Here is a 19,646-nt window from a genome sequence, read left to right on the forward strand (position 1 = left end):
CAAGAGAATTTTTGCAGATTGTTGAGGCCAATACCACAATGAGTGAAGAACATATCGTCTGCATGTACTGCGTCGGATCTGATGAACGAGGATCATGTCATTAATAGTTACCAGAAACAAAAGATTGCAACACATATTCTTGTGGGTTCAGTGACTGACGGTATGTGGTATATCCCAATATTTTGGGAATTGATTTGCAATTAGAATGACTTTTATCCCTTTTTATATATTCTATTCACTCTAGACAATTTACCTTCTTCGGGTGAATATCTTGTTTGTATACTCTTACATATGCAATACGTTGAAGTTTAGACAATACAGTCCATTTACCGCAGGAATTTGGAAGATATGTCAACGATATCTGTCTAACGCAAATTATTTCATTTTGAACAATAATCACATCGGTGCTGCAATGATTTGGTGAATCACATCAAGTTCTATCGAAAATTCGGGTTAAACTGACGTGGCAAAGTAGACCGTCGCGTGTGAGCTTGTATTACATGGTTGCCTACCGATCACTTACGAAAGTATCTCTGAAATTAAATCACAGATCTTATATGTTTCAGAAGTTATTGTAGTGTTAGACCTTACTGTCGTATAGGATGCAAACAATAATCAGATTCGTTTAGTTTGTATTTCGCGTGTATTTTTATTTTCGAACAAGTTGACGCTTGTAAAATAATAAATAAATAATGCTGCTCTGGATAGACTGAACAAGTGACTCACAGATCTTGTGAATTCGAAAAACGCGGTTAGTGATCTCGGGAACTTTGTAATGCTTTCGCTTCAAAGAGAACGTTCAGGCCAAGAAAATTTCGTATACCAACTTTTAGACGATTGTCGCAATATTAAACGCAACATAGAAAGCTGTTCTTAATATAGTATCTAGACACAAGTTGACTTCAGTTGTGGATTGATTCATGCCTGCCATATTGAAGTCTTCATGAAGGTTATTGCCTGTGTATACGTTTGTCCCTGATATGGAAGAAACCAAAATTATATATCACATTGATGACGAGGAAACGCCATACCTAGTGAAACTTAATATTGCCCCTGAACGTGTTACGCTTGCTGACTTTAAAAATGTACTTAATCGCCCCAACTATAAATTCTTCTTCAAGTCAATGGACGATGATTTTGGGTAAGCAACTTCAGTGAAGTATATGCGTGTGTGAATAAATACAAATTGATAGACGTGTGTCATCGTGCTGTTGTTACCTTGACGCTGTTTGTAAAATGCTAAAATGAGGTTTTGAAAGTTTGTTGAAGTGTACGCGATTGCAGGAAGGAATGTTTGTTGACAACACACAAGAAATTGCTTGCCCTGCTGTAATGTGTTACATATATTGCGAGAGTGTTACATTGACCTACTCCTTTATTTTCAGTGTCGTGAAAGAAGAAATAATAGATGATGATGCACACCTCCCATGTTTTAACGGAAGAGTTGTTTCCTGGGTAAGTGAACCCGAAACTCTTTATTTCTTAGCTCGCTCAACAGAATAGCAACGCAGCTTGTGATATTTTCCTCATATGTCTGTACTACTTGACTTTCGGAAAAGAGAGATGACATTACGCAAATGTCTCGGTGAAAGCGTTGACTTGACACTTACTTGGCCTTCAGCGTTTCCCAGTTCATCCTGTGTTTATGGCTATTACTTGAGCCCGGTGAGAAACTTTCACTACGGTCAGTTTCCTCTTAATATTCGTTTGTCTGTAATTAGCAACCAACCAGCCAGCTGTTACTAAATAATAACTGTAGATGTGATGACAACCTTATAAACTTCCTTGCAGTTATTTTCTGGCTCGAAACCTAATTTTTTAAGCCAAATATTCTGTGTATGTAGCAGTTCTTGTAGTTTAACCAATATTAGCATCGTTTATAAAATTATGTGTCAAACACTTAACACAGAATCATATGAATGTAATTCCAACAATATTGCGATTTACTGCAATAAGAAACACAATTTTGCACTTATTACCTTGATCCACTTTTAGTTTACAATATATAATTCAGAAATTTGGTACATTGGCTACATGAATGTACTGAAACACAAGCAGCAGAAACATTAATATACAAAAAACGTTTTAAACATTTCCAGCATGCTTATGTAGGTGTACTTTCTCATAATATTTTTGGGAAAAAAAACCCCACTAAAATCCCCCATATGACTGGCCCAGAGTAAATAAGCTTTCATTTTTTAATGTTCTCAGTCATTTGTTTGCTTTGTAATGTGGATGTACTTAGAATTTATATGGTCCTTTCCAGTTAATCAAAGGTATTTCATTCCAAGATTCTAATCACACTCCTATTTCATTTGTTGTAGCAAACTGTATGTATACATTTGTTCAACAAGACTGCACTGTTCTTTTCAATTGTGTAAACCTACATGGATTAGACCCTCAATAATTTGCATTTCGAAATGTAGTGTGTAGTAAAACCTCTGGAATAAGTTTTTAATGCATCTGATAGCCTTTTTCTTTGACATCACTGATCTCTATTTTTGTGGAGGCTGCATGTGCCTTTGAGTTGCTAAGAAAAGTTTAAGTAGATTAGGCTATAGTAGATTATTAAAAGTGTGTCTACATTTACTGTTTGGATACTTCCCTCATAAGAAATATGCTGGTGCTTGTTTTAGAGCAAATTTAATCAATACTCCCATATGAGATGATTGTCAGTAATAACCAGTAATTTGAGTTCCCGATTTCTTTTAGATCTGTATTTCTGGGCTTACGGCAGACTTCGTTTGGCTCTACTGATGTTTTTCATGAAATTGAGTATTAATCCACATGAAAGAAAAGATGACAATTACTGTACAGGGGTAGACATAACACCTCGTTGAAGAATGTTAATACTAGCACAACTATCTGCAGTAGATTTGCAGTATGTGTCTATCTTTCTATAACCAGGTATTTCAAGGGGAGCAGGTATTGAACATAACAGTGGCAGTGTTTCTTTTGGCCTCGATATTATTTTGTAGACAAAAGTTTGTGACGACAGAGCAATGTCGAGAATAGCTCAAGGTTTATAATAGGTTAGAAGGGGATAGTTTGATTGTAAGTGAAGCCAGCAGTTATCATGTCACAAGTATTAGTTTAGCTACAGTTACCGAACAGGTTACTTTAAATTGTAAATTCAGCATTATATTTTTTTTCTGCGAAATTCTGTTTGTTGTATGGTGAAACTCCCAAACTCTTTTGATTTGGCTATTCATTGGTGTTGCATCATTTTACTGACAACATAACAACAATAATGTTGATTGCTTCCAATTCTGACATCGTTTGTCATATGAACTATTTAGGCAGCTTCTCAATTTTTCCTTGAAAAAAGAATTCTTAATTCAAATATTTTAGTATCTACATTGATACTTCCAGAAACTCTTAATTCTATTTCTTCTCTTAAGTGTAGAGTCACCTGCAAACATGTCAACGTAGACATCTGCTACTGAAAACAATATTATTCGCACAGAAACTGAAGAGCAGCAGTCCCAGCAGTGATCCCTGAAAGATATTGTACTTAACCAGCTAAGATTTCAGCATGCATTCACCCATTTTAGGATTCATTTTGACATACTGCCTTTTTTCTGTGTATTTCTACAGATTATATCATATCAGTTGAGTAATTGTGTTAATTTCTTGTGTTAAGTACAATAAAGTGACTTTGAAAGATCGAGAAACAAATCATTCCTCACAAAGTAAAAAATCGATTCTGGTACACTCCATTACAATCTTCTGTACTTCAGTCACAGTGTTTGTATTTTGTCACGTTTTACTGTTAATTAGTATTGTTAATAAGTCTTTCATGTATAACATTGGATGAAAAATGCCAATTGAGTTGGTGTATTTTGACTTCTATTTTCTAATGCTTCGTTTAACTGGGAAGCATTATTTGGTATTACTCAACATGGTGAATTGGTTATCTGGCTGTAGCAAAAACTAAAGTGTTCACCTGACTGGGTACATTCTCGTTCCAATTCAAAGTAGCATGTATTGTTACCGCACAGTATGTACACCAAAAAGTGATTACAGGAAGTATCTTCACGGGATACTGTGACAACTCCCTTTTAATGCCATTAATTTTAGTGAGAATGTGAAGAGTGTGATAGTGTTCGAGAGAATGTGCTGGAAGGTGCTACTGCATGTTGACAAGCAAAAATGGTGACATTATGTCAGATGGAGCAGGATTCAAGTATCTGCCAGAAAGTGGAAAAGTAAAATGCACACAAGAAATGTTTCATTGATGATATACAAAGTGAATGAGAAAAGTAAAGAGACCGACAACACTGCGAGTGATCTGGCAGTGCTCTCTTATTCTACTTGGATTGACTGGTATGTTCTTCCCTTCCAGATTCTCTGTCAGAGTTTCAGCTGTGTACAGTGATCTTATGATTTTTGAGATCACCATCAGTGATGTTGTGTTTTTGTTATGCCATCAAGTTTTGTGTTTAACTTGGAAAATCTGCAAGTGTGGCCATTGAAAAGTTGAAACTGGTGTATGGGGCACATTTCTTATCAAGAGCACAAGTGTTTCATTGGCACGATTCATTTTTGGTATACCGAGAACACGTTGAAGGGGAAGTTCACACAGGGAGACCTTCGATTTTAAAAGCCGATAAAAATGTCAAACACATGCATGCATTTTTGTGATCAGAACAATGATTAACAATAAGAGTGATACACTTTCACAGCACTACAAATTTTGACTGAGGTTTTGTGCATGTGAAAGATTTTTGCCAAAATGAGGGCAAAAAAAAATCGCAGCTGAGCAAAAGGGCAATCAAAGAAATGTTTGCATTGGTCTTGAGAGGATTGCCAATAACCAAGAATGGTTGCCATGTGATAAAAGATGATGAATACTGGATTTTTTAGTACAATCCAGAGACAAAGCTGCAAAGTGAGGAATGGCGCACACACACACCTCTTCAACCAAAAAAAGCTTGAATGAGCAAATCCAAGATCAAAACAATGCTGATGTGCTCTTTTGACAATAGTGGTATCAGGCATAAAGAATTTGTTCCTTCGAGACAAACTTTCAACCAAGTGTTTTACAAAAATGTTCTTGAAATGCTTAGGAAAAAGGTGAGTCAAGAGAAACTGGATATTGCAGACAAGTTGATGCTGCATCATAACATCCAAAGTTTCACAGACACTTCTATCACAGAAATTTTGACCTTAGAAAGCATTCCTATTATTCCACAGCCCCCCCCCCCCCTATTCAACTGATGAGTCCTTTTGACTCTTTCTTTTCCTGATATTGAAAAATGTCTTAAAAGGGTGTCATGTTGTGACTCTGGTGAACAATCAAAAGTATTTGGTCAACGTGTTAAAGGCCCTACCAGTTGATGATTTTCAGTGCTGCTACCAAGACTGGTAACAACTACTTTGTCGGTGTATTGATGCCAGAGGGAACTAATTTGAAGAGGACAATATTATAGTTTGAAAAAAAAGTAATAAATAAAGAAAATAAAAGCTTTGTTAGATGGAAAATGTCTTATTACTTTTCTCACATCTCTCGTAGATTATAGGTAGATGTGTTATTAGACAACACTGTCTTGTGATGTAATGAACAATACAAGGAAATACCATTTTCTGCAAAAACTTAGCTTTTGACACCCAGATCTGGACCTCCAGGCTAGCAAAAAAAACGCCAAGGAAAACTGTTCCCCCTATGGGCTATGATTTTAAAATGTACCAGAATGAATTTCATTGTGTGTGGACTAGTAAACATAATTGACAAAAGAGGGTATTACGTTATTTTTTATGAAAAAAAATGAAGTGTCAAAGTGGCCAGTGGTTTATTTAGATGAACCATGCATTCACCCATACAATACTGAATAAATGTTGCAAAATGACAGTGTGTTAAAGACTATTGTCAAACAGTGCCAGGCAACATTTGATTGTGGGTACGAAGTTTCATTTTTGTTCACTTCTGCTCTCTGAATATCATATAGAAATGGACAGATAAAATCAAAAATATGTGGAGAAAAGGTAAGCCAAAATTTTGCCATTAATTAAGGAGTGTCAGCCTTCTTCTTTTTATCCCATTGACAAACTTTTGTTAGAAAAGGCTCGCTTGCAACTAATGCTGTACCATTGAGACCTAAATGCTGTAGATCTCGTATAGAATCTTGCAAAGGATAAGACCAGTAGTTGTAAAACATCAGTCATCTGAAGCTGAAAAAAATATTTCCTGGTGGTTTTGCTGCTAATAAATAATACGTCTTGCCTTGCCTGATGCAGGTCTTTCAACGCAATGCTGATTCAGTGATTTGCATATCAGTCTTGTTGCTTTTATACCCAAAAAAACTTTTTAGTTCGCCTCACAGGGCTGAGGAGAGTTCCTTCGACCTTTTCAACAAAGAAAAAGTTGAGGTGGTCCTGAGGAACAAGACCTAGGACTTCAGCATTACTAGCCAAAAATGCTAACCTTCAGAACATACCATTAGTTTTCTTTTGATACTGTGTTATTAAGTGTTACTGCTATGACATCAGAAGAATAGAAAGGCCATGTATCGTGCCAAAAAAGTCTGTTATTACAATGGAGGAAACACTTGGATGGGCAGGAAAGCTGAAAATATAACAATCAGCCGGCATAGATTAGAACAGAGTGTCTGCTGTTATCTGGAACTTAAACAGCAGATTACAAATAGAGAGACACAGCTGTGGAAAACTGCAGTAGTTGCAAGGAAGGTAGTTTTACGGATTCTGCAAGCAAACTTTGTGAGCAGCCAACGTGAGAGACACTGTTAATCCTGATTCTGTTCTTTTTGCAAATGGGAACTCCATTCAGTGGCACATAAAGGTGTGTAGTGTGGGACAGTGCTTCACTTGTAAGAGCACTGGAATGTATGCTAGTACTGCCTCCCCTTTCTGCTTCTCGTGCTGCCACCCTGGCTAGGTAACCAGTTTGGCTTGCCGAGTAATAATTAGCAACTGGTTTTATCATCATTATCCAACATGACAGCTTTTTAGGCTTTATGCTCCTTAACCATTCCCCCCCATCCCGCTCCAGTGTAAGCGCTTTATCTCCTTCCTTCTTAGGAGAAAATGCTGTAGCAAGGTGCCTTTGTTTATTTGTAATGAAATAGAAAATACTGCTGTTCTAGGCGCTTCAATCTGGAACCGCGTGACCGCTACGGTTGCAGGTACGAATCCTGCCTCAGGCATGGATGTGTGTGATGTCCTTAGGTTAGTTAGGTTTAAGTAGTTCTAAGTTCTACGGGACTGATGACCACAGATGTTAAGTCCCATAGGGCTCAGAGCCATTTGAACCATTTTAGAAAATACTGATCAGAGAAATTAATGAAACGTTGAGAGGCAGGGGTAAAAACGATAAATGTTGTAAGGAAAGTGACTTTAGAGTAGTAACAAATAAGATTGTTCCATAAGCTAGTGTTAGATTTTCAGTAATTGTTTTTATTGCGTATAGTACAATACGTTTGCATGTAGACTTGTATACATGATTTTAGATCTTTGGCATATGTAAAAGTTTTATTTCAGTGTTGTTCTTGTTCCTGTAGCTGGTGTCTGCCGAGGGTAGTAACATTTCTGATGGAACCTCTCAGTGCACTGAAAGTGTTGCCCCATCAGACATCAAAGTTCCTTTGGAAAGATCAGCTGACATCCAGTGAGTAAATGCACTTCAAATATATATAATATAAAAAAAAACTTCATAATGTATGATTGGTGCCATTAACTGCTGACATGTAAATAGGCACTTTTTTTTTTTTTTTTTTTTTGTCGACTTGATAAATGGTTCGTAATGTTGTTCTTAACAAGATAAAGCCAATGTCTCTCATTTGTAGATTTGCTTTAGCACATTGAGGGATATTGGCTGAGATTGATGAGATGATAGTGACTTGTTTTGTTTTCAGGATTTATTCTGTCCATTCATAAAATGTACACTCACATTGCTTGTGAGATGTACTGATGTTCAAGGAAAGAGACTATAAAGTTAACATTATTAAACATGACCAATAGAAACTTCAAACATATTCTTTTACTAGTAACAGTATTATCATTGGGTGTAATTACCGTGATTTTAGAATACCCAAGTGCTGTTACTTGTAACAATAGTGAAACAAAAATAATAGTCATATCAATGGTAATTGGCGAGTAAAAAAAATTAGTGCTCACTAACATTTTGACATGTTTTCTTGCCAACAGAGTAAATGAACTAAGATTATTAATTACAAACCTGAAGTCCACTATGGGCACCATCAAATATTAGATGCTGAGTTTCCACATGTTTATTAATTCAGCATACGACATGTAAATCTAAGTAATAATTTTGTACATGTCCCATTGTGGTGTGGTGTGTAATAGTGCTGTCATAACTCTGCTTTATCGATATTGTGTTTATCCTACCAAACAGTATTAGGACAGTCTGTGCAACTTTGTCTTTTGACTCGCTCATTATTGTCAAGCCACCCCAGCTGGGCACGCAGCTTAAACTCCCTTCTCGTAATTGTGATACTAGATTCTAGAAAGATCTACACTACAATTTTTATAGATACTTCTCTGGGCTGGTATCTTACTATACCTACAGCCTTGCACATGTACCATTAGGTTAATTTTATTTATTTATTCGTGTATCCAGGCATCACTTTACAGTGAAACCGGATTTGTCGTTATAATACAGTGACAAAATAGACATACTCGCTGTCATGTTTGTATGTTTATTAACTTCTATACCACTGGTCTTTTTAACAACCAGAATTTGGTTAATGCATGTGGTATTGTGAAATTTTTGTGTTGTGCAGTTTTGTAAACAACAGGTAGCAAAATATGTATTTGATTATACCATTATACAAATATGAGCCTTCATTCTGTTTTGTTAAATGTTTTGGCATTTCCTGTGAAGAATTTGTCATAAAATTTCACATTCAGAACTACAATCCATCTAATATTAAGTAAAATTAAGGGAAAAAGTCACATAGCTCAGGCCGTAGACATTTTTTTAGAACTTCAATTTCTGAGAGATGTTTGTGTATTGTGCATAGTACATCTGGAAACAGATGTGTGACTTCATTATGTAATAAGACATAAATGTTTTGCAATTGGTGTAATTGTGTACATGCTGCTTATTAGCTTTTGTTTCACTCACAATACCTTGCTTCATCTTTTTCCCTTTACATTAAAATCATGTCTATAGTTCATGGATTAAAATTATAGTGACAGTTTAAAGGCACTCTTTCCCTTTAATGATATTTGTAGCAGTTGCTCACCCATGAGTGATTCAGTCTTTCCTATTGAGCAAGCAAGACTGGTATCTATTACATGTGGGTGGCAAAGTTTTACAAAGGGCCATTGGTGCTCTTACCTTGAAGTGTATGTTGGTAACCAACTCCTGCTGCAAGCAATGGCAGGAAACTCGGGTGACAGAATAGTTGATCTTGATAGCCAGTAACGATATTTCAATTTCAATCGCCGGAGAAGCATGTACAGCATTTTCACATAACATCCTTTAGCGTAGTACATATCATTGTGCAATGCAACTGAGATTTTGCAGAGAAACACTTATATGCACAAGCACATAATAAATGATTTAACACAGGTGTTATCATTATTATATTCTTGCAGATGTGGTCAATCCATGCAACTTAATAAGACTATATTTTTGTTCTACATGCATTTCACTTCATATGACCTTTTGTTTAGTTACTTGGATGGACCACATCCTTAAAAAAAAAAAAAAAAAAAAAATGGAAACAACTAAGGAATATCACAAAATATAAAAATGATAAAAACACCAGAGTTTTATTAAAATGAACATATCGCACAAGGGCTTGTACACTGGTGATGCATACCCCATAAAATGCATAAATAAATTCTGCTGCACCACATATATATTCAGATAAATAGCTGCCAAAAAGTTTTTTGCCCTGTCTATTTACATGCAGTGATCTTATTGTCGACCAAGCGCCTTCGATACTGTTTCTGTTTGCACCTGTTTCAAGATCTTTAAATGTCACTCTGTGATTAATAGTGAAGTGCTTGGAACCTTCATCATTCAAACTTTTGCATTACCTAAAGCTGTTGGAAATTTCTGTGGTTCCTGGAAGTATGCACTCTTTGATTACACTCAGCAGCACCTTCTTTCAGTGTCTTTGGAACAACTTTGAAAAAACACTTGTGAGTTCCTCTTTAGAGTCCTCTGAATATCTACCTTCCTCTTTTTTTTAGTGTCTTTACCAACTCTTCTCCTTTGAAACATTGCAGTGTTGATTTTGACAATAACTCTTTAACCACCAAGTTTCTCACTTTCCTTAAAATACATTTCTGTGCACACATCTGTGCAGAAGCTTCTCTAGTCTGCAACATTCTTCTCAGATAATTGCAGCTCAGCAGGAATAAAAAAAAGTTCCAGCACCTTTTCACCCATAGAAATGTTAATTGCAAATTATATGCAAGACTTAGCTTGCTTCCCTCAAAGCAAAAATTTTTGCGAATGTTGTAACTCACTCTATAACCACTCCTTTTGCAGCTCTACTGCACCCCATCTCTGTACTTTTCATATGAGAAATAAGATTCATATCTCCACCACACTTCAGATGTATTCCGTGTGACATTAACCACTTGATATCATTTCCTTTGTGTTCCTTAAGGGCAATGTGACAGTGTTTTTTGGAGGAGGCCACAGCTCAAAACTCAATAGAGTGATAACAAATTGTCCCCATGAAAGAGTGCACTTTCTCAGGCTGAAGTTATGTTTCATTATTTGTCATTTAATGTTTACGAGAATACCAAAAATGCAGCATGAACATCTATGGTTGCCTTTTAAGGTGATTAAAGACTGACAAAGTTGTCTCAGAAAATTAAAAGTTAATATCTGTAAAAATACACACACTTTCAGTAGAATCTTTGCTTGGGTTGCTAGGATGTAACCCCCATGAGACAGCCTCATTCCCTTTCGATCTTTTCTGATCAGAAGGATCTACGCAGCACATATGGAATTTATTAATGGAAATTAAATTAAAACCTATTTATCACTGCAAATAGTGTGACAGGTTGAGAGACATCACACTTACATAGACCTTGGACTATGCTACAGGTCATTCTGGGACCTCCACCTACATTTCGTATTCACATTCGTTGACTTCATCAACTCATAACCTGTTGCCTTCCAGTGTGACCTAGACTTTGGGCTACAGCACAGATTGGTCTGTGACCACAACCAGTGTTTTTGGTTTCACAATTGTTGACTTCACCAAATCCCAACCAAACTGTTGTCTTTCAACCTAACCTAGACCTCGAACCATTTGTGATGTCATAATAGAAATCTCAGCCATTTTGCAATAGTGGGAAATAAACAAATGACTGTCCATTTGACAGGATTATTTCTGACAGTCTGTCATCAATATCAGAATTGCGTATTTTATACAAATTACTTCAGATCAGTCTGTATCAAAACAAAAATTTCCATAATTTAGACAGATCCCATAATAATTACTTTGACATAAAAATTGCCAAACTGCTACCTACATCTATAATAGAAATGCCAAGATGAAGTGAAATTAGAAAAGACCACCCATATTGTAAGTAATATTTCAGCACACGTTTGTAGATATATGAATAATAGAAATGCCAATATGCGGCAATAGCAAAAGCTGAAGAAAGGGCCATCTGCACAACATGAGTAATTCATTTGTGTCTGTCACCACAAGTAAAAGTACATATTTCGTATCAATTAAATAGTATCAGCCTGTCACCGCTACAGGTATTCTTTATTTTGTATGTATTCATTAATATCTATTTCAATATAAAATTGTTAAAGTCATACACATCAACAGAAATGCCCAGAAGGAATCATTATTTATTTCATAACCATGAATATCCAGCCAGGCCAGTATTTGAAGAAATAATGTGAGTAATTCATATTTTCTGGAAACAGCTTATAATTTACTCTGTAAACAGTTGCCTCCAATTAGCTGCCACCGACCATAAAAGCACAGGCGTTGCCAACATTTGTGCTACACTGCAAACAAGAGCCGTGTGTGGACGACACACAGTAATGTTTGCTCATGTGGACTATTGACATGTGGCAATTGTCATTTGGAACGGAACTATTATTTTCAGAAAAAAAATGGAATGGCAAACTCTGTGGTTTGAAATTGCCTTCAGTAACTAAATTAGCATCTTGACATGTGGCTCCCAAGTAGGTTCATTCCATCGGACTGAATGACATTTTTGTTTTCTGGGCGCAAATTTCCTGCTTATTTCCTCTCACAACTTCCCCGTGTCCTCACAAGACTGAGTGGACTATATTGTAGATTTTAGAGGCACAGACAAATTTGATTTTCTCTCGGAATCAAAGTTCAAGAGGGAGTATCTCCCCAGAGTTTCACAAATTTCATTATATGTGTAACTATTTGCTGACTGATACTGTATCTGCAAGGAAAGAAAGGCTCATCTATTTGGAGGTGGTCAAACATATTTAAGAGGACACAGAGTAACAACTGAAAAAAAAGCTTCCTATGGTTTCCATGAAAGGCCAATTAACTTGGGTTATTTGTAAACAGATGACTGGGCACCTGTTCAAATTCAAGAAATGTGCTGCTTCTTGCAACATAATAGCTGGTTATAATTAAACTGGCAGTATTTCAAGTGCTGCAGTGTTGGCTGTATACATTGCAGAATGCTGAAACATCGTAGAGAGGGTCATTAATCTGTGTGCTTGTGGAGTATGCTGAAAATAATAATAGTTTCACTTTTTGCCACCAGGTGAAGATAATGGCACTGTCGGCATTCAGAACATGACATGTTTCCTGCTTTGACGTCAAAGTGTGCTGTTTGTCGTTTGGCAACATGTGTTGATTTCTTTAGTGAAATGACAGTTGTGTAAAAAGTTAAGAAGGTTGAAGTTTTCCATCGAAACACATTAGCTATTGAGAAGAAAGACCATGCTTTGGTGGTAAAGTTGTTTTGTCAGAACGGCAGCAATAGCAATACCGCATTGCAGGAATATTGCTGACAGAAACAGCTGCAAAGAGGCCCCATGTCAATAAACTGGCTAAAGAATATGATCAGGAAGTCTGAAGAAAAAATGAATTAGGTGGTGCAGTAGGGGGAGAGAAGCGGCACATTCCCATGGCATTTGTTGATGAAATTGAAATTGATTTAGCTATAACCAGACGTGCAGCACATACCTCAAATTCTGCTGCCACTGCTCGAGCTGCATCACAAGAATTCTCTCCCCCATGGTCAGTAGTTCCCAAGAGCTTTCAGCAAACTTTACACTGGTATCCCCACAAGATTCAAAATGTGTACCAAATGAAACTGTAAGATAGGCTACAACACAGTGACTTTGCCCTATGTTTTTTGGCATGCGTGGAAATGGATGACAGGTGGCTGGAGAATATTCTTTGGACAGGCGAGGCACATTTTACTCTGCACAGTGCCGTGGATTATACAGAACTTTCATGTGTGGGGTTCTACTCCACAACATGTGCAGGAACATCCACTGCACTCAGCTTATGCGACTGTGTGGTGTGGTTTCACAGGCTCCTTCATTCTTGGTCCATTTTTCGTAGAGGAGATGACAGCTTGTGGTCCTGTTAGGTGTACAGTGGCATCTGCACATAATTAAGGACCTCCTTGTGCAACACGTGAGTCCAGCTTTGCAAGAACACAACTGTGTCAACACTACTATTCTCATGCAAAATGGGGAAACACCGCATGTTGCTTGCCAGGTGAAAGATTTGCTTCAAGAAATCTTTGGTAATAACCACTTCATCTCTGGGCAATTTCAAAATGTGTGTCTTTCCAAATCCCCCAACCCAAATCCATTTGACTTCTGATTGTGGGGATATCTGAAAGATCGTGTCCATCAGGGATGTATCTGGGCTGCTCTTGATCGGAAGGATAGCTTATGACAACATATTGCCCTGATTACAGTGAATATGCTGTGAGCAACTGTCGACCATGCCATATTAACGGATGCAGCAAATTGCTGAGTAAGGAGACCATTTTGAACTCGTGTTGTAACTTGTAACCACGTCTTAATACATGTGTCAGAACCACTGTTGCTATGTGTTTGATCGTTCCTCCCCTTTTCCTGCATTCACATCGCGTTCCAACTGCTTACAGCACCGTATTTTCACTCGGTAGCAGAAAGTGGAACTATTACATTTTTCAGCATACTCCGCAGGGAAGGGTTGTACTTGGGAGTTTCAGCATCCACTGATGTATGCAGCATACACGGCCACAGTTGGAACACCATCAGTATAATTATAACCATCCAGTATCTCACATAATAAACATGAGAGGAAAATTGGAGAAATTTGTGTGTGCAAAGAGGAATACTAACAATCTCACTTGCCTCAAACCATCAGTGAATAGAACAGAAAGGACAGAAATTATTCTGTTACACCATATGTTCTCTGCCACAACCTATAAGATGGCCTGTGAAATACAGATGTATATATAGCTCTTAAACTGGAGTAGGTAGGTTTATATATAATACTGGTACTACCTGTCCTCCACAATTCAATGTACTAGAATATGAAAGCAAATGTAGGTAATCCAGTAAGCATGTTTAAGCTCTTATTACCTATGAGTAGACATGCAATATTGCATATGATGATTGTTACTTGTTTCTTAATTTGCTTTGTATAATTGTCTGCCAGCCCCCCCCCCCCCTTTCCACTTAGTGGCGAATGCTTGAAAAATGTATGCACTTGTGATTGTATATAGGATAGCAGTGGGAAGTATTGTGATAACTGACTACTTGGCATTCCCGGGTTAATGACTAATGTAAATGCAGTTTTTCTGGCAGATCCCTCAATTAACTGAGGCCAATATTTCAGCAGTCCACCCAGTCATCATCATCTGTGGAATAGCAAGCAGCAACCAAATCATTCACACTGCCCAGTACAGATAAGTGGAACACATTAGTCATCCAAAATACCAGGCCACTTCGATTGTCGGGGACAGATATATGGACCACCTTCATCATACAAGATTACAATAATCTGAGAAATCACTGGTGGTGAAGCACTGATTAACTGAGGGACATTACATGAAATATGATGAAACACAAACTGTTGCTGCATTTCTAATTATTAGGACCCAGTGCTTAAAGAGTTTATTGACAATAGTTTGGTTGAGAATTCTTATAATAGAAGCAGAGGTTCTCCATGGTGTTAAGATATTGGGAGTTCAGAGTCCTTTGTTTGGTCTGAAGGTGGTGGCTGGCATATGGCATTCCGTTGGTGAGCTACAGCACTGTTTAATCAGAGCATGGTGATGAGGTGGGCCACTAAAATATGTTTAGTTAAATACAGAAGAATAAAAATGTCATAACTAGTGGGATCCCTTCTTAGAAAACTGTTTACTTGTAAAACTGAATAATGCATTAAAAGAAACAAAAAAAGTACTTTTTTTTAAAAAATCTGGGAAGATAAACTATAAGAAGAAACTACAGGGTGTACATAAAGTCCAGGAACACTTTCAATTATTTATTGTACAAGAACTAAACATTGTACAGATGTCATACATATTGTATTTTGAAGAGAAATTCTGAAAGTTTTTTGATATGCAAACCATGAGTGACCCTGTAGATGTCAATGTGGTAATCAAATTCTTTCCATACCTGTCCCAGCATGGCATCATCGACTGTGGCAGTCGCTTTCCATATTCTTTCCTGGAGCTCTGCTACATCATGTGGTAGAGGCGGTACATACACCAGGTATTCAATGTGTCACCACAGGAAAAAGTAACACGGAGTGAGATCTGGTGATCAGGGAGGCCATTTCGAACTCTCACACAGAAAGCTCTCTCCGCACCTGAACTCGCCATGTTTGTGACTAGTGCTGACTATTGGCAAATTAAATTACCAAACTATGCTGTGGCAGTATACATGGGGGGGGGGGGGGGGGGAGGAGGAACCTTTCAGGTTTTCTCTTCAAAATGACATATGTATAATATCTGTACAATGTTTGCTTCTTTTGCAGTAAATAATTGAAAGTGTTCCTGGATCTTATGCACACCCTGTATTTGTACCTCTTTTCTTTCTTTCTCCACTGTGTAGGTAGCATTGTTCATTTGCAGTAGTATCATTAGCGATAACAGTTGTTGATGATCAACACCTCATTTTCAGTATCATTAACCCAGTTCATGGTGGGAGAACCAACATAGAAGACACTACGTGCACAGAAACAGAGTCCATCATTAGCTCCAGACAAGGTATGTACAACAACTTAAACCAACATAAGTTCTTTCAGTGTGGACCTCATAAGAAGTTCAATCAAGTTACAAATTTGAAAGTAGTTTATATACAAACATGAAACCATTTTACATTATGTAATTTGTTTCATGGTTTTCTGTGATACATATTTAAGAGCAAACATGATGTGTGTGCAAACAGCAGCATTGTGCTCTTAGGGAGAGAAGTTACAGAGGATGGGCCATGGTATGAGACACTTCTCCTACATTTTGATGAAACTGTGATGGCGATACCTGACACAGTTGTCACACTGTGTGCACAAAGAATACAGGCAAAGGCAGAAATTCTCAGTGCATTTTTGTAAAATGGAATTTGCGTAGTTTTGGAGTATGTGGTTTTCATTGGTGATAGTGTGAAAATTAAAAAGTGTGATCGTGTGTAATTTTTAGAAATGAATAGTTTATTAGAAAGGAAAAAAGTTAATGTTGCCTTAGCTTGCTTATTTCACCACAGACTGCTGAAGGAAAACATTCAGGAAGGTTTAAATGTAATACTGTCATTAAATTACTGAAGAACTGATACAGAAATTTAAGTATTACTTTATAGAAGCTTGTTTTTCTTGTTGAAGTTTTCTTTTTATTTGTGAAGATTGGAATACCTATCATACAATGTTCCCACCTTTTCCTCTACAGTAGATTTCGGCATGTTTCTTAAGCTTGTGGAACAATTAGTCATAGATGTAATACCCATTTCATTAGCAATAAAGCACAAAGAAATTACTATGAAATTTGAATCTGGCACCATGGGCTATAAAATCTTTCAAAAAATACAACTACGTAGAAGAAATAGACGAAGCATTGAGTTCTCGAGACACGACTGAGAATGTTACTTTTTCTAAGCTTTAGTACGAATCCTCCTTCAGAGCCATCAGAAAAGAGAGATGCAGAATCATTTGTCTGCCGAAAGGGCAATGCGGGAAACCTTAGATGATAACACTAGATGTGTCGCAAAACTTAAAATAAATTCTATTCATATTTGAAGGCTGTCAGTGGCACCAAAGCTACTATCCAGACACTCTTGGGTGGCACAGGAAATGAAACCAAGGTTAGGAAAGCAAAATCTATAAATCTGGACTCATTTTTCAGATGTTTCTTTACAAAGGAAACTCTGGGAGCAATGTCCCAGTTTAATTCTCATACCACTGGAAGCGTGAACATTACAGATACTAGGGTCAGTGCCACAGAGAAATACCTGAAATCACTAAAATTGAACAAATGTCCAGGGCTTGATAGGATAGGATCCCTGTCAGATTCTGAACATAATCTGTGTCTGACTGAGACTCTCTTTACAAGAAGTGCTATGTGAAACCAAAACACACACGACACCCTCAAAGCAATGACTCAAGGCAGCCAGATGGATACAGTATTTCTTGACTTCTGAAAAACATGCTTACTGTCAGTTGTTTGATGGTATTATTCTCAAGTGAAATTTGTGATTGGATTAAGGAGTTCTTGATAGGGAGGATACAGCATGTTACGAGGGTCGTTTTAAAAGTTCTCGGAATGGAATAGAAAAAACTTTTTTTTTCCAATTTAGTCTCCTTGTAGATAAATGCACTTGGTCCAATGACATCCCAGTGCCTTGATCCCATCTCAAAAATGAGTTTCATCCAGGCCTGCAAAATAGTTCTCAAATCCGGCTATCAATTCTTCGTTTGAAGTGAATCTTCGTCCACCAAGAAAAATTTTCAGCTTTGGGAAGAGATGGAAGTCTGACAGAACCATATCAGGTGAATAAGGCAGGTGTGGCAACAATTCAACCATAGTTTATGTAATTTTGTCATGCCGACTGCACATGTGTGCAGGCACGTGTCAAGAGTCGCAGCACCCATCTTGTAGATAATTTTTTCATTTCCAATTCTTCAGTTAAAATGTGATAAACCCTTTCATATGACATCTGGCAAGTGTGAGCAATTTCACGCACTTTCAATCGCCAGTCCTCTGTGACCATTTTGTGCACTTTTGCAATGATTTCTGGAGTAGTAACACACTGTGCGGATCATCATCTAAGCTCTCATGACGAAATTTAAATTCATTTGTCCACTTGGCAACAGTTGAATATGAAGGAGCAGAGTCTCCCAGTGTATTCTGGAAATCGACATGAATTTCCTTTGCTGTCATACCTTTCTTTATGAAGTGCTTAATCACTGCTCGAATCTAGATTGTTTTTCCATCTTTGCAAATCACTACCCTGGAACAACAGTAGAGCCACGTCACTGCCACAGCTCTCTTCCAAGAGCACTGACGGGGCACGTTTTTACAGACAACAGTCCAATAAATATCACATGAACAACTTATTACACTAGTGCTGACCTCTCGTGGTGATTCAGAGAACTTTTCAAGCTACCCTCGTATTTTGGATGAAGAGTCACAAATAGAGGTAGAATTGGATACAGTAGTAGCCCTACGAAGTGTACTGGGACCCTTGCTGTTCACGTTGTATATTAACATCTTGCTAGACAATATTAATTGTAACCTTAGATTTTAGTAGATGAAACATTTATCTATAATGAAGTGTTATCTGAGAAAAACTGTACAAATAGTCAGTCAGACTGTGATAAGTTTCCAAGGGATGCAAAGATTGGCAATTTGCTTTAAATATTCAGAAATGAAAACTTGTGCACATCAGGAAATGAAAGAATGTAATATTCTATAACTACAGTTTTGATGATAATGTACGGAAAGTTCTAGGTGAGAATTACGAATTATTTAGGAATAAAGGAGACGACTCCCAAAAAGGCAGAATCGCTGCGTCGTCGAGAGTTACACAAACAAAAGGTACAGGTCTCTGCTAGCTTTCGAAATGAAATTCCTTTTTCAAGCTTGCAGGAAGAGCATGTGCACGCGCATGTGTGCCCCCCCCCCCCCACACACACACACACCTACACCTACACCTGTCTTCCTACATTGTGCTTAGTCGACTGCCATCACTTTCCTGCGCCCTGATGACTTTACTGGGGTGGGGTGAGGGATGGTGAGCTGGGAGGCAGGGAGGGGGTTGGTGGGAAGTGTCTGCAGTGGGACTGGAGTTGGAGGTGCTGAATGGTTGGATTGGGCAGGTCTTTCACCTGGGTCTTCCATAAGGGTATGATCCCTGTTGCAGGGAATTGGGGCTGGGAGTGGCATAGGGATGGACTAGGATGTTGTGAAGGTTGGGTTGGTGGCTGAACACTACTTTGAGAGGGAATGGAAGTATCTTGGGCAGGATGTCCCTCATTTCAGGGCATGATGATAGATAATCAAAGCCCTGACGAAGGACGTGGTTCAGTCGTTCCAGTCCCAGGTGGTATTGGGTGACAAGGTGTTCATTAGCTTCTTCATGGTTGGTTCTTGGGATGTTTGGGAGGATCAGGTGTGTGGAGGGGGTTATGGCATGGGAGATCTGTTTGTGTATTAGGTCTGGAGGCTATTGCCATCTGCGAAGG

General features: G+C 37.8%; 1 protein-coding gene across 2 annotated transcripts in view; it reads left to right on the forward strand.

The window, feature by feature from the left end:
- The first annotated feature begins 574 nt into the window (after positions 1–574).
- The window catches only part of LOC126248605 (segment polarity protein dishevelled homolog DVL-3), a 130,338-nt gene continuing 111,266 nt past the window's right edge, over positions 575–19,646 (forward strand). For both annotated transcript variants that reach the window (XM_049949743.1, XM_049949742.1), the window contains exons 1-4: positions 575–1,141; positions 1,386–1,455; positions 7,518–7,624; positions 16,097–16,182. In XM_049949743.1, the coding sequence (XP_049805700.1) occupies positions 981–1,141; positions 1,386–1,455; positions 7,518–7,624; positions 16,097–16,182 (424 nt within the window). In that variant the 5' untranslated portion in view covers positions 575–980. The remainder of the gene's footprint in view (positions 1,142–1,385; positions 1,456–7,517; positions 7,625–16,096; positions 16,183–19,646) is intronic.

Source organism: Schistocerca nitens, chromosome 3, assembly GCF_023898315.1.
Source record: "Schistocerca nitens isolate TAMUIC-IGC-003100 chromosome 3, iqSchNite1.1, whole genome shotgun sequence".
Taxonomy (NCBI): domain Eukaryota; kingdom Metazoa; phylum Arthropoda; class Insecta; order Orthoptera; family Acrididae; genus Schistocerca; species Schistocerca nitens.